Source organism: Anabrus simplex, chromosome 8 (assembly GCF_040414725.1).
Source record: "Anabrus simplex isolate iqAnaSimp1 chromosome 8, ASM4041472v1, whole genome shotgun sequence".
Classification (NCBI taxonomy): Eukaryota; Metazoa; Arthropoda; class Insecta; order Orthoptera; family Tettigoniidae; genus Anabrus; species Anabrus simplex.
In genome coordinates, this window is record NC_090272.1 from 52,099,102 (window position 1) to 52,115,827 (window position 16,726).

Below are 16,726 nucleotides of genomic sequence, written 5' to 3' on the forward strand. Positions count from 1 at the left end.
AAAGGCATTACCGTAAACTGGTACAATCCTCTCGGTATCATGAAGGCGGTCAGTGGTCTAGAACTTTCCTCGACTTCCACTTGCCAGTATCCGGAGTTGAGATCCAGCGTGCTGAAAACCCTAGACCCACTTACTTGTTTCAGCAAGTCTTTCAGGTTAGGCATGGGGTAGGCGTCACTAACGGTCTTCTCGTTCAACCTGCGGAAGTCCACACACAGTCGATACTACCCGTTCTTCCTGTTCTTCTTCTTCTTCTTCTTCTTCGATAGGATGATAGCTGAAGCCCAACAGGATGTAGAGGGTTCGATGAGACCTTGCTCTTCCATCTCTTGAATCTTCTGGATGACGAAGTTGCGCTTATCCGGGTTGATTTGATATGGACTTTGCTTGATGGGTGAGGAGGTGCTGCATTCAATTGTGTGCGTTACCATGGTAGTCCGTCCTATTTTATTGGTGATAATTTCTGGAAAGTCCTTTAAGGTATGCCTCAGCTCCTCTTCTACACTCAATCGAAGATGCGTTAACTGGATATCTCCCAGGTCTACGTCGACTTCCGTATCCTTGTGAGTCCGGAGATTGTCATTGTGCCGGGCGACCCACAGATGTCTGTCTTTTACCAAAAAGACTTCATGAGCTGCATAGTCTAGGATCACCTTGTATTCCACCAGAAAGTCATGACCTAATATGATATCAGGTATCAGGTTCTGAATCACTGCAACGTCAATTATAAGGGGCATGCTCATGCATTTAGCAGTTAGGTTAGTCTGTCTTTGGACGGAATAGGTTACCCCGTTCACTGCGGACACTTGAAGACCTGGTACTTCTGTAGGATGAAGGTGCTAGCTCTCATGCCAGTGGGTTTTGCCTTAGTCAGTAGCTTCTTTTTCACCGAGCTCTTCACCCCTTCGGAATTAAACCTAGCAAGAAACTCCCTCTTGAAGTCCTTCCAGTTTAAATTTAAACCCTTCAAGTTATTCCACCAAGTAGCAGCTTGCCCCTTCAATCGTGGTGTGATGATTTGCACGAAGATATCCTCTGGTAGATTAGTCCTTCCTAATAGACTGACCGATCCCTTGATGAAGCTAGATGGGTTCACTTCCAGTTGCCTGTGGAATTCCGGAAGGCTCTCTATAATCACCTTTGGGTCTCGGTGTCCTGTATTCCCGGTTAGGTTTGGGGGGTTAGAGGTGTGGTGATATGTCCTATTTGAGTTAATCTATCTTCTATAAATGTCTATGTACAGTACATGTTTCATGACATAACCTCACAAACAATGCGATCATCCAACTACGTAAATAATGATAATACTAATACTAAATGGTTGTAAACACTTCATAGCCATACATTACAAGTCAAAATAATAATAATAATAATAATAATAATAATAATAATAATAATAATCGTCGTCATCATCATCATTCAAGCTCGATACTTGCATTATTTACCCATGAGTTAAAGGATATTGTTTTCAAGTTATATCAGTCTATTACACTTGCATCAGTTTTTACGACCGTATGCCCTTTCTGACGTCAACCTAATCAAAGGAATTAATGAGATGGAACAAATGATGTGATATGAGTAAAACTGAGCGCATTGTCCGGCTCCATGGCTAAATGAATAGCGTGCTGGCCTTTGGTCAAAGGGGTCCTGGGTTCGATTCCCGGCAGGGTTGGGAATATTAACTTTCATTTGGTTAATTTCTCTGGCACGGGGGCTGGGCGTATGTGTTGTCTTCATCATTTCATCCTCATCACAACGTGGAGGTCGCTTACGGGCGTCAAATCAAAAGACCTTGACCAGGCGAGCCAAACATGTCCTCGGACACTCCTGGCACTAAAAGCCATATGCCATTTCAAATTTTACTGAGTATATTTACTTTATATGTAGGCCTAAAAGTCGTGTTCACCATTTATTGTCTTTTTACATTTAGAAATACTGTCTTCCAACGAAAGTAGCCAATATAACTCAAAATACATTCATAAGTTTGTTGAAGAATAGTGTAGAATGTTTACATTTATAATTTATAGCTCTTTATAGCCTAGAAGCCATGTGTTCACTGCACAAAATTTGATGTTATCTCATATTACACCCCACTCTTACTTTTTTGGGCTGTAAAAGTGGAAAAAATAAGGGGGAATTCTAATACATGAGTAAATACGGTATGTGCATTGAAAGTACTGACAGAACTTGTGGCAGTACTATGTACACTACTAATCATGACAGAAACACAAATAGTGAATGCATTCCTCCAAACTGGATTGGCTTTCAGGGTGTGAGTAAAGCTGTAGAAGAAGAAGAATGAAGAAAGGGAGGGTGAGCTTTTCCAGTGCAGATTTTTCAGGTCAAATGAGGCGATGGTGTACTTATGATTTTTGAACTTTGTGTTCGTGCAGAATTTGATGCTCCTAGATGACCATAATGTGTCAATTGGCATTAGTCTTCAAGTCTATACCAGTGTAAATTTCAATCTGCTTTTCTAAATGTTCCTACTCCATCCTTCCTGTGGGCTCTTTCCCTCTCCTGTCTCATCATGAAATGTTATTTATTACTCACCTTTCCTTTTCTGAGTCTTACTGATTGCTAATGTTTCATCATCATATATTATTACTACCTTATTTCTCTGCATCCAAGACGACCCTCAATTCTTCATTCCAAAAAAAAAAGAAAAAAATCGGGCTTAAAAAGTGCTTTGTGAAATCATATGAATGCTTTTCTTGTGCAGAACGCATTTTAGACTGTCCTTGCCTTCACACCAATGCCGAACATGGCTTTAGTTATGCGGTATTTTCTAGCGGTTGCACAATTATTCTTTCTTTCTGAGAGTTTATTTGCCATTAAATTAAAATTGGCATCATAATATCAAAGAGAACCCATTTAAAATTAGCTGATGTACCCGTTCCACATCATTACAATGTGACGAACCATCAGGAAAATATTCTTGCTGTCTATAAAACCCGTTAACTTTTACCGAACATCAGGTACAATCAGCTGCCACTCACTGCACATCTCGCTTGCCGGCTTTGGTTGACTTCCAGCGTCTAGTGATATATAATGAAGACGTGGTCGTTGAAGATCAACAAGTTTATTGTGCAGTGGTATGGCCATTCCACCCATGTGTGTTTCACGCACATACCTCACAATTTTATCTTCAACTTTTTTATGGCGACACTCCTGAGATATTACAAACTATCCACTTCATTGCTGTATCTATAATGTAATCTAATCAATATAAGAAAATATTTCCACCTAATGGATACCTTTCTTTTATTTAGCCTTTGGCTACTTACAAAATGATTAAGAATAACAGGACATGTTTCGATCGCTTTGCGATCATTATCAGCTACATATACAAAAGCTTAGATAAAACAGCATTAAGCAATCGCATAGGTAAATCTTTGTTGACTTAAAAAACCTTCGAACAGAAAGCCTTAGCCACATCTACCCTGAAACCGAAACGTTTTCTCCGTTATGTCGATGACACATTTGTAATCTGGCCTCACGGGAGCAATAACCTGCAGCTATTTCTTGACCATCTCAACTCTATTCAGTTCACCATCGAAATCGAAGTAGATGGAAAACTACCCTTCCTGGATGTCCTAGTAAAACGCAGCATCATTGGGACTCTGAGTTACGCAGTACACAGGAAACCCACACACACACAGACAGGCACCGGCATGCCTCGCCTCATCATCACCCCTCACAAAAGCAGGCTGTCCTAACATCACTGGTTAACAGGGTCATAGCAATATCAGATGCAGAGCACCTCGAGGAAGAGAAAGAACACCTCACGAGAACCCTCAGGAAAAATGGCTACTCGCTCAGTAATATCCGACGAGTTTTAGAAAATCAGAAGAGAACAAAAAAGAAGGCCACCATAGGAGTAAACAACAGGAAAGAAGAACTGACCTGCCCGAAAACAGCGATACTGCCATACATTAAAAACACTACAGACAGGATCGGCAAGATACTGGACAAATACAACATAAAAACCATCTATAAACCACACTGGAAGCTAGCCTGTTATCTACCACCAGTAAAAGACACAATAAGAATTACAGGCTCCTGGAGTAATCACACTGAATGTAGCTGCGGAGTGTGTTATGTTGGTGAAACAAAACGTCTGATCTCCACCCGCCTAAAAGAACATATCCTTCACACCAAAAACCATAACACAGATATTTCACCGGTAGCCAAGCATTCCTACGAAACAAGGCACGGAATATCATTTGACAAAACCAAGATCCTAGAGCTATCCCTTGGAATCTGGAAAGGAAAATCCGCGAGACTATCGAAATCAACAAACATCCGAACAATATGAATTTAGAAGAAGGATATAATTCTTGGATGCCTATCATTCATAGTTTAAGACATACAGACCACAACATAAACACGCAGGCCAAAACCCCAATTACATAAGAGCGCGGGCAAGTCCCCACTACCTCGCTGTGACACATACCGTCCAGAATTCTCACGAGACAGCCAAGGGCTTACGTCAGCCAGAAAGACTTTTTTTGCTAGTGGCTTTACGTCACGACACAGATAGGTCTTATGGTGACGATGGGATAGGAAAGGCCTAGGAGTGGAACGGAATCGGCCGTGGCCTTAATTAAGGTACAGCCCCAGCATTTGCCTGGTGTGAAAATGGGAAACCACGGAAAACCATTTTCAGGGCTGCCAACAGTTCAGCCAGAAAGACTAGGATATAAAAGACCAAGGTCAGGGCCACTATTGTAGTTGAGACTGCTGCCTGAGAGACTGACCACCTCGGATCGAGTAGGGATATTTCAGTCGCCTTGACAAAGAACACTGCAATGTATTCGAAACGTCGGCGAACAACACGGTTCAACCCGGAAAATAAACTAAATCATTCTTCACATCGTGGAAGCTTCACCTCTAAGAAAAAAATCCTTGTCCTGTTCTGTTTTCATGTTAGTCCATGTCTCCTCTTTCCAGTCTGGCTTCATGGCTAAATGGTTAGAATGGGTCCTGGGTTCGATTCCCAGCAGGGTCAGGAATTTCAACCTTCATTGGTTAATTTTGCTGGCACGGGGACTGGATGTGTTGTCTTCATCATTATATCATTTTCATCATGACACACAGGTCGCCTATGGTCGTCAAATCAAAAGACCTGCACCTGGCGAGCCAAGCACGTCTGGGACACTTGCGGCGCTAATAGCCATATGATACACGATTTCATTTCCTCTCCACACACTGACTTGTTATTATATTTATCATATTATGTGTTAACCTTCCAAGTTCTCGTCTTTCCATCAAAACCTTCCTAAATTGATTACCAGTTTTCTTTCCATGAAAATGGCTGTTGGTGCAAGTGGCCTCTGAAGTAAGGTTGCAAAATTCTTGGATTAGGGAAGAGGTCTATATCATCACATGATTAGTTACTGTTGGACCTACAGTATATTAAATATAGGATGTGGAGTAGACTGTTTCAAATGTACTCTCGAATGACATTTTCTAAACATTTTCTTTGCACTAAAATATGTAACTTAACTAATTGCGTGGATTACAATTGTAGTCAATTATTAATGGATATTTCATTAACTAAAAGGTATGTTTTGAATATTGATTTTTTACTTTATAAGAGCAACAGATTGTCACATGTACTAATCATAGGCAAATACATGAAATATGAAATATTTTTGATGCAGCATGAAAAACTTATTTGAACTTTTTAAATAAATTTGGTAACATTTCCCATATTGAGTGGAAACATTAAATATTTGCCAACAGATGAGCATTTGTCTACAATTGAGTACTGTAGTGTATTCATAATAAATTTAGTTTACTGAACAAATGGCTGTGTGGTTTGGGTGATGTATCAGCTTGCATTCGGGAGATAGTGTGGTTAGCCATTTTTACACCAGGCAGATGCTGGGTCTATATCTTAATTAAGGCCACAGTTGCTTCATTCCCCCTCCTAGCCCTTTCCTATCCCATCGTCATAAGACCTTTCTGTGTCGGTGCAATGTAAAGCAAATTAAAGAAAAAATCCCCACTCAGTTTGCTATTCCTGTATAACCAAACCAACGCAGTTCAAACACATGGCTGCCACTTTACAAGTAGATCCGTAAATACTTGCATGAACTGCAGTTGTAATCCAAGTTAAATATTTGGTATGCCACTGACTTGCTAGTGGTTGGTGATGCAATATTTCACGTTGATTGTAGTGGGAAGATTTTCTAGAAAAGGTACTGCATAACCTGTACCTAAGGCTAATGTATTATTTTTCCAGAAGTCTGGATTACAATAGTACTCCATGCAACCACGAAAGTGTTGATTCATTTGATTTACAATAAAATCTTTCAGTGTGGTTTATTTTGTACTATTTCTACATTTCTTCTTAGCAGCACCCACTTCAAAAGATTCTAAACGGTCTTCAGATGCAAGACTGAATTCTCGCCATAATGTTTATCTAAAACATGATGCAGTGGCTATATCTTGTGTTATTCACTTTGTGTCATGGCAGATTTAGCAAGTGTGGCAAGTTTCCTTGCAGAAATTCTATTCTGGCTTTTGAGAATCGCACTGTGTCTGACTCAGAGATCAGAGTATTTGGAGCAGTTATAACGGGCCCTTTCATTCACGTCTATTTGTGAAATGTGTCTGGCCACTGATCACAGTGTGAGATGACCGCTTATAGGAGGGGATATTAACACAGGCTTTATGGGAATATTAATCATTTCCAGAGAAAAATGGCCATTTAAAAATATGACTACTAAACAAAGGTGGTTGTATAGGCAGGTTTCGCTGTACTACGAGGATCAGGGCAAAAGTCATGGCAACTATTTTTTTTCTTGTAGATATGTGAACAGATCACAAACGTATATGTGTCGTGTGGAAGTTCTGTAGGCATAGCGTGTATGCAGAACAACAGATGGCTCTGTGATAGCTGGTAGTAGCGCAGCGAGGGCTGTGAAATCGGTCAGTTGGTGAGTGTCGTGCGAGATGGAAGTAACCCATGTTGAGCAGCGCGCTTACGTCAGAATAGCCGTTTTCCGAGGGAGAAATGTGATGGAATGTCGCAGTGAATTAGTGGAAGCCCTTGGGAATAATGCCCTACCATACCATACAGTAGCACGGTGGGTAGGAAAGTTTCAGCAAGGACGTGTGTCAACCAGTGATGAGCAATGTTCAGGACAACCTGTCAGTGTGCGGACCGACGTGGCACGTGCCGTCATCGAGCAGCTCCTCAATGAAGACAGACGATGGATGCTACTGGAGTTGGAGAGGGCAAGTGGCATTGAGAAACGCACTGTCCACAGGATATTGCATAATGAGCTGCAACTGCACAATATCGCATCGCGGTGGGTACCGCATGCACTGACGGAAGTTCAAAGGTGGGTGCGCTATGCAATATGCTCTTGACCACCTTGTATGCTGGCAACAGGACGGCGATCACTTCTTGTCACGAATAATCGCTATCGATGAATTTTGGGCCAGGGCATACGAACCAGAACTGAAACGTCAGTCTGCGGAGTGGCGACATACTGGATCACCAAGGAGGCAGAAGGTCCGTCAGAATCCTTCCCCACTCAAATTGATGGTGATCGTCGCGTATGACGTCAGGGGTGTGATTGTTTGCCACTTTGTTCCACATGGCAGAACAGTGACCGCACAGTACTACAGGGACTTCCTGGTACGACAGGTACGACGTGGCGTTCGGGAGAAACGTCCGGACCTTGTGGACAGTGCAATAATCCTACACGAGAATGCAAAACCATATAAAGCAGAGTGTGCAGGGCAGCTACTGCGATGTTGGCGATGGGAAGAATTGGAGTACCCACCGTACTCTCCCGACATTTCGCCCTGTGACTTCGATCTCATTCGAAATATTACGGAACTACTACGTGGTAGGCGGTTTGCAACACGAAAGGACATTGCTAATGCTGTGCGCCAACAGGTGACCCGATTCACACGGTGCAGCAAATGCTGAGGCAGTTGGTATTCAGTGCCTCCCACATCATTGGCAGTGTGTGGTGCCAGTAGCAGGGGACTACTTTGAGGGTCTTTAGGCCCAGGTTTGTCATGTCAACTTTGTGTTTAATGATGTTGTCATTCTTTTGTACCAGGAAGGCCATATTGTCCTGTATACTACCGTAATAAATTAGTGTGTTACGATATTTCAATGCTATTCATTGTCCATACATGTAGTTAACACCTTGTCCTTTCGTCTGTATATGTCACATTTTCCAACCGGACTGGTATCTTCAAGAAAAAAAATAGTTGCCATGACTTTTGCCCCAACCCTCGTATTATCCGACTGCTTGGCTGAACAGTCAGCGTAGTCGTCTTCGGTTCAGAGGACCCAGGTTCGATTCCCAGCTGGGTCGGAGATTTTAACCTTAAATGGTTCTTTCCTCTAGTTCGGGGACTAGGTGTTCGTACCGTCCTCTAAACATTCCTGCACCGGGCGAGTTGGCCGTGCGCGTAGAGGCGCGCGGCTGTGAGCTTGCATCCGGGAGATAGTAGGTTCGAATCCCACTATCGGCAGCCCTGAAAATGGTTTTCCGTGGTTTCCCATTTTCACACCAGGCAAATGCTGGGGCTGTACCTTAATTAAGGCCACGGCCGCTTCCTTCCAACTCCTAGGCCTTTCCTATCCCATCGTCGCCATAAGACCTATCTGTGTCGGCGCGACGTAAAGCCCCTAGCAAAAAAAAAACATTCCTGCAACTCACCTCCCACACATAACTATCCTCCACTACAAAAACCTGCAGTTCCCACACACGGCAGATGCCGCCCACCCTCGTTGGAGGGTCTGCCTTACAAAGGCTGCACCAGGCTAGAAATAGCCACATGAAATTAAAGAAAAGAAACTGTATAATTTGAAGTTTTGTAAGGATGTGGTCCTGGAGGTCCTTTGTTACCAATAATAATTAATAAGTACCTTAATTTCTTTCCAGGCGTGGTACTCGTGGTCCTCGTGAAGCTGATGAAATGTGTGCCAAAAATAATTATGTGTACTATGGATCCTACAAATGGGTGGCAAATGGATGAGTGCCAAGTGTAATGAGTAGACTGTGGTATATACTTGATTTTTGTGAAGTAACTTACTCTATTAGTGATATAGCTCTGTGATGTTTTGAATATTAGTTATAACTGAAGATTTATTTTACTTTGTTATGGAGTTTTTATGTACTTACAAGATGACTGACACTGTGTTGTTGTTAAAAGGAACTGTTATTGCTTAAGCTGGGAATGTATGAAAATGCTGAACATGAAATTCACCTGTCATAACTTTAGGGAAGAAGATGAGGCAAGCTTGCAGTGTTCTTGCGTTCTCCGAGGTGAGCTGCTTGTACCTTATCGAGCACATGCTAATCCCCTGTCAAATCTCTGACAGGACAAAAAATTGAATACCATTCTCTGTGAACAGCAACTAATACACTATGGCAGGGCTGGACAAATCAGAATAATAGGAGCCTGAAAAAATGTTTAGGAGCCAGATCATTCTGGAAGTTGACAGGCTTAAATTTTAAAAGTCTGTTTTGGTTGTTTTGAGCCACTGGCATTGCTATCACGATTATAGTTTCTTCTTTAATCACATTTACTAAAATAAACACTTCACTTAATGGGCAAAAATCTGGTCTTGGCACAAAGAAACATTCTAAATCTTGAACAGTATGTACCTTTATATAGTGTAGTACATAGGGAACAATGGAGGAAATCTGGTGCCAAGATCAGCCATTTACCTTCTTGATGTACCTAATGGTTACGAGCAGTTAAGAGATAACGGTATGTGGATTCATACCATCATTCAGTTGTAGACGAAGCTTATAACTACTTATAAACCTTTTAATCTCAGTCCTTTAGATACCGTACACTAGAGAGATGGCAGTAGCAAAGCCACCTCCTTACAGGCTGTGAAGGCCTTTGGAGAAGTGGAAGGTAAAGGCAACCACTACCTGTAACCTCAACACTTACTCGGATAGAGTGGTTAGTTCTAAGCCCAGCTGCCTTTGCTCCCAGGAATTAACCTGGTACTCATTTTCAGTATTGATGGAATGAACCACAGGGCCATGTACTGCTCCAGAAGTGAAAAGCTCATTTCTTAAATTTTTCAACTTCTGACGGGGTATTAAACCCAGATCCTTCTGGGTGAACCAAAAATGTCCTTACTGCCTGAGATGTTTAAAACACCACCAAATTATTTTTTTGTGTTTTCTTATTTCTAAGGTGGGAAGAAATCCTGAAAATATTTTGTTGTCTTTAGACTGGAATTTAGCCATCACTATTCAAAAATACTACGCACCTTTACGTATTTTTTTCTTGCTATGTCGACCAGGCATAAGGGATTTTTCCAGTCCTGCGTTATGGTATTGGGCAGCTTGCAGTGCCTATTGATATCATGATCACTGCCCCAAAACCTGCAATGTTAAATAGAATTCACACAATGGTAGTGTGAATTTATATATTTTAAATCCCTCTTACATTGGCCGGAATTCAGACTGCAGATGGCTTGGTGGGAAGTCATTCATACTACCACTCACTTGTCATGCTCCGAGAGAGAAGACAAAGAATATGTCCTAAAGATATCAGATACTGAATATCCACATTATTTTCCTGTCTTAAAACATTGATAGTGTGAAATTGCTAAATCATTGCATTTTGCTACTTAAATATTAGTAGTTATTTATTTATTTATTTATTTATTTATTTATTTATTTATTTATTTATTTATTTATTTATTTATTTATTTATTTATTTATTTATTTATTTATTTCCTTCATTGGTCCACTTTAGTCAATTTAAAAAAAAGGATTTTTCAGTTTTCTGTTAGCCCAGTACTTCTTGATTTTATATGTTTTGATTTTAAAATCTTCTATTGTAATTTGTAGTTCCCTCATAACTTCCTTGATTTCTGTAATTCATCTAATGTTACTCTTACTGTGCCATAAATTTTTCTATTATTCTCATGATATTCCTCTTTTCTGGTGTCCTGAGGAGATGTCTAAAGAATGAAATTTCTTTCTTCCTGATTGTGCTCATTACCAGTTCCATTTCCTTGTAGACCATTTTGTTACAAGGTAGTCTCCAGCGTCCATTTTCTATGTAGTTTTTGTTTGTGTATATTATGTTTATTCTTTCAATCTTGAATATTCTGTCTATTTGTGGAGTGTTAGTTGTTTTGAAAATGGTTTTACTTGGATATATTATTTCTGATTGTGGTGCTTCTGTGGCTCAGATGGCAGCGTGCTAGTCTTTCATCACCGCTGAGTTCCATTGTTCAAATCCTGGTCACTCCATGCGAGATTCGTGCTAAACAAAGTGGAGGCAGGACAGGTTTATCTCCGGCTATTCCCCATCATCTTTCATTCCAACAACACGCTCCAATACCATTTCATTTGTCAGCCATTAATCATTGCCCCAGAGGAGTCCAACAGGCTTCTGTAGCTGGCACAATTCCTATCCTTGCTGCTAGATGGGATTTCATTCATTCGTTCCATTCCTGACTGAGTCGAATGCCTGGAAATGGGCTGTGGATTCTCATTTCATGTTATTTCTGATTGTGTAACGGTTTTAGTGTTTTAATTTTGTGGCTGTTGTGAGACCTTTCTATCGTATTGTATGTGTTCTTGGTGGTATATTGTGCTCTGGTGAATTTATTTATTCTGTTATGCAATGTCTGCTTTTTTGTTGAGGATGCATGTTATTATTTCTGCTAAATATTTAAATTTGTCAATGATTTTGATTTCCTGTTCATCTGTTGTGATTATTATTGATGACTTTTTTTTTTCAATAACCTGGGTTCGGCACTTTATGGATTTAGCTCAATTTTGTAGCTGAATGTCTTTCCTTGTGCCAGCCCTATGCAGAGTGGGTATTCAATATTATATGTTCCTGTGGTAGTTTGTATGTAAATGAAGATGTTTATTAAGAAAAGAAAGATCCAGTCCCTGAGTAGAAGAATTTACCGGATGAAGTTGAAATTCCTGACCTAGCCAGCAATCGAATCCTGCTATCAGGCGTACAGAATACGTGACCGAAGAAAGTCAGCCTCTTGATGATTTGAGGCCGAGTGGGATCACAGAACAAGATGTCTTAGTTAGACACATTTTTAAACAAAATATCCAGGTAGACATGATTGGCCATGTCAAGAAAAGGTGAAACTGAATGAAACTCTTTGTTTCGCAGAGAACTTTGCTCCAAAATCTCAACTATTCACAAAGTCTTCTACAATAATGAGGTTTTGAATTTAAGAATGCCATACGGTTGGAGGACTGTAGTGGTATGCTCGTTCGTCACCAGGTGGCACAGCGGTCCAAGAGGGACCTGATAACAACATAAAGCTCTAATTAAGATGTTCTATCACACTGTGTTTGCTTGAGAAATATCAGAGAGGCATAGGATGAATCAGGGACAAATGTGGTAGAAGAAAATTGCAGGATTGGAGGGTCACGGAAGACAAGGTCAAACCAGCAGAACGACTTCCCTACTCAGAGGACAGAAGAAAAGCTCATATTAAGAGAATGAAAGACATGTTGGCAAGGATATGTAAAGATGGTTGGAAACCTACATAAATGTGGTCCAATGAGGGCGTAACGATGTTAAAGAACACGTGGCAATCCTGAGTTCTCTGAAGTTCGCGGTTGGAATCAAGTGGTGCTGAGTGATAAAACGAATAGTCATGTCAAGTAAAAAATTGTAGTAGATCGTGTTTTGAAGGTATGTATTTTTAGATTTTTGGGGTTTGTAGTTTTGGAGCGATACTAAGTTAGAGCCTTGTGTTACATGTTACATTTAAAGATAAAAATTTCATTGTTCCGTATTGAAATTATTGATGTTAAAAATTAAATATTTGAAAAGGAGGTTACATAGCGAGTTAGTGTTGCATCTAAAAATTGCTGGGCTGCATAATTAAATACCCACTGAGGAAACTGGGAGTGAATGTATTAATTGGACATAGCCTTAATTTGTTAATTACTCATACTATCGGTCCAGTTTGTTAGTTAAGAAGGAAGCCATACTTTTCAGTATCGACTCAGTTAATGTCTATCGAACACTAGTTATAAATGTAGAGATACCATTGGTCCAGGACTAGCCATAATTTATTGATTACTCGTACTGTTAGTTCAGGGCTCATGTTTTTGTTGTTGTCGTTGTTGCTGTTTTGAAATACAGAATTTTCAATAGGTAATTGTAATGATATGTGCAGTATATAAACACTTGTGTTATTTTCTCTCTCTGAAATCTGCATTACTAAGTTGTTGAAGGCCTCTTTCATAGCTTTTCCAGACAGTTCGAGCCACATGAATTGGTCAGTGTGCTTGGGGAAAAATTTAGAATATCACTGTCATCCTCCTTGCTTAGCATTTAAAGCCTTGTCCAGCAGCCTTCCAATTGGTTGATGCAAGCACCAGTAAAAGGATCGATAAAATTTCTGCTGTAGTTTACGGTTTTGTGTGTGAAAGGCAAAACTCCCTGCAAAGTAGACAGTTTTGATTAACATCGCCAACTTTCAGAATTTTGTAATATTATGTAACTAGTCATTTGAAGCTAAAACAAAAATAACTGGACAAAACTTTTCAGACTTCACAGAGATAATACTAGACACTCTTTTATATCAACCGTGTACTTTAACAGGTAACAAAAGACAATGCTAGTGAAGAAAGCTGTGTGTGCAGCAAAATAGTTCTGTGTGTGTGCTTTTTGATAATATCTGCAAGGATTCTATGAATTTACTTTTATTTTACCTTCAAACCATTGTGTTCTTCTATTTATTTAGCTATCAAATGCATGTCGCTTGTATTGAGCGACATCATTACTGGTTTCTCACCAAGACGGTCGTGGCAAATTCTGACCAGTGCATTAGGAAGTTTTGAAATGAAAAGTCGCATCCCAGTGGTTAGGATTCCATATAAACCTGGAGTGGCTATGATCATGATATCAACAGTCGCGTACAACTACAAGCTTTAAGCGTTCTCTGCAGTTATGAAATGCAAGACGATGTCAAATGAAAACATTTTTAAAAAAATTTGTTTTATTGAGCAAAAGTGGCATTTTACCGTATCATTTTTCTATGTAGTCTCCATTACATTCAGTGCAGATCATCTAGAGCTTACACTGTGCGTGGATTCTTTGTTTTTTGTGCAGACATTTTGAAGCATTGCCTTTCTCCTTTGTCATCATGTGAACTGAACATCCTTTACTCCCAGTACCTCCTTGTGTGGCTCAAACATGTGGTAATCACTAGTGGCAAAGTTTGGTGAATATGGAGGATGTGGAAGACATTCAAAATGCAAACCTTCGATTGTCACAGCTGTTGCACAGGCAGTGTAGAGCCGAGCATTGTCATGTTGTTGCTGTTACAAACATGCAACACCATACTGAATCACCATTTGTTGAAGAATTTCAATAGGTTTCACACCTTAACTATTCAGAAGTTGAAAAAATATCAGTTTTTCTTTTGTGCATGTATGAATTGGATTGGCCATTGTTACACTGGTACTTGTTTGCTTGTTTGTATACTGTTGCCACCTATAGGATATTCATTAAAGCCTGTGTAACATTACTACCAATGGACAGACATTTCAAAATTTTTATTACATTTTTAAGGTTTTCATTTGACTCGCCCTTGTATGTATAAAATCTTCTCTGCCTATAAGTCAACTCTGAGATCATTGATTATAGGGTACATGTAATTCAAAATGCAAACTTTTCCTGCTTTCCCAGCTCTTATTTTTACTAGTCTGCATATGATCTTTTTTTTTTGTGTTTGGTATGTACCTGAGATTATACATTTCAACTGAAATATTGTAGTATTGAATGGGAACAACACTGCCTGGAATCACCAAAGAATTTATTAAAACATAGAATAGTTAAGAAAAGGAATGTAATTCTCTCTTCCTCTTCTCCCTCCTCCTCCCTTAATTTTATATTGTTTTGTTCAATCTTGTGATTATCTTTTTCAGCAACCATCATCATTTTTTTACCATTTCCAGTACAATGCTGTTGCAAATGTTTCTTACTTTAGGTAGAAGTTAACTGAAGCACACGCAGAGCTGTACGGAGTATTCAAGTTGAATCAGTGCTCTGCTGCAATGCCATATAACTTTAAGAACTGAGTTACTCTACTAATTGCATCCCCATCACTAATATAGAAATAGGTTCCAAACTGAATACCAAGAGCCACAAAATTGTCATTAATTAAGGAAGTATATAATTGTTTTGTTATAGCAATTGTTAAAAAAAGAAAAAGGTAAAAATGAATGTACCAGGTTTTGGGGAGTGTAAAGCCAAAAAGAAAACGGTGGGAATATAGTTCTTTTTTTAAATTTCAACAATGCTCACAAGAACAGCAAGCTGCTGAGGGCATGAAGAGTAACAAGAATGATTCAAAAAGCACTGGCACTTTTTTTTATAGAACATGAGGACCATTCATGAGGTTAGGTGCAGGTGGGAAGAAAATCTGTAATGGAGGGGTAGAAAAGAGAGACAGCTGGGCAGTCAGGGAAAGGATCTCAAGCTTGTTTGATTCCTCTGTTTATTTTGTTTGTTTATTCATTTTATTATTTATTTTATTTTGTTTATTTATTTAGGATCATTTTAACCTCCTATGGGTTACAATTACACAACTTCCTTGACTGTTGATGATCTTTCTTTTTACACCAATACTCCTTCATTCTCTGGCTCGTTTTTGCTCATTCCTCATCTGAGACCACCCTTCTTGTTCTCCTGGGTTTCTCTACGAACAGATCTGTCACCTCTGCAATTTTCCTTCTGAACACTGTTCTGTTTGTAATATTTCCCTCAATGCCACATTTTTTATCCTGATGAACTTCTTTCAGTCCTGGAACTTGGGTCTTTCTTCTTTCCTGGAAGATGAGGATCTTATTTGCTAGGCATTCCAGTCCCATTCTTCTTAGGTGTCTATAGAAAGTCAGTCGCCTTTTTATCGACTTATTTTGTTGCATTTTAAAATTTTACAATAATTTTTTTTCCCCATGCGATTAAGCTGGAAATCTTATTTATAGTAGTAACTCGCTTATCCATTACAATTTTAACGGTCAGTTTCTATTAACCATCAAATTGTTAAAACCATGCCACTCCCTTTCCTACATCCTACACCCAGTGATGTGGCAGATGCAGCACAGTCTCGAATTTGTGTTGTCATTAGCATGTAGTGCAACTTTTTAAAGTTAAGAACTTCATTTTGGTCCGTATTGAATCTAGATTTACGCTATAAATTGAGGATAATTATGTACACCTTTTCAATACAAATACAATGTGACATCATTAACACATCACGAATTTATCACCTTTCAAATCATTGGGACCGGTTTTGGCATTATTTGTATGCCATCATCAGCCACAGGAAACTTTGTGACAAGGCTTAAGTACAATATTAACATAACATACAACATAAATATATATAAAAATTGACCATATTCTTACATAACTATTAAAATTTTTTTGGTGCAGTCCTTAAAACTTAAGATTAAAATTGGTAGCATATTATATGCAAGCTCAGTCAATTAGAAATAGCATATTTTATAACCATCCTCAAACTGTTAGTTAATAGCAATTACTTCACATTCGACAAAGTGATATACAAACAAGATGGGCTGGCCATGGGGTCACCAGCATCTGGCATTTTGGCTGATATATATCTGGATTTCCTTGAACATACTAGAATAGAAGATGATAAGAAATTTAATAATATTCTCTTGTGGGCCAGATTCATTGATGATACGTTTATAGTTATGGG

The 16,726-nt window shown here is 39.4% G+C and overlaps 1 protein-coding gene across 2 annotated transcripts in view; it reads left to right on the forward strand.

Moving 5' to 3' along the window:
• LOC136879291 (glucose-6-phosphate 1-dehydrogenase) overlaps positions 1-10,671 on the forward strand; it is an 85,238-nt gene extending 74,567 nt beyond the window's left edge. For both annotated transcript variants that reach the window (XM_068228871.1, XM_068228872.1), the window contains one exon: positions 8,922-10,671. In XM_068228871.1, the coding sequence (XP_068084972.1) occupies positions 8,922-9,015 (94 nt within the window). In that variant the 3' untranslated portion in view covers positions 9,016-10,671. The remainder of the gene's footprint in view (positions 1-8,921) is intronic.
• Positions 10,672-16,726: the final 6,055 nt, after the last annotated feature.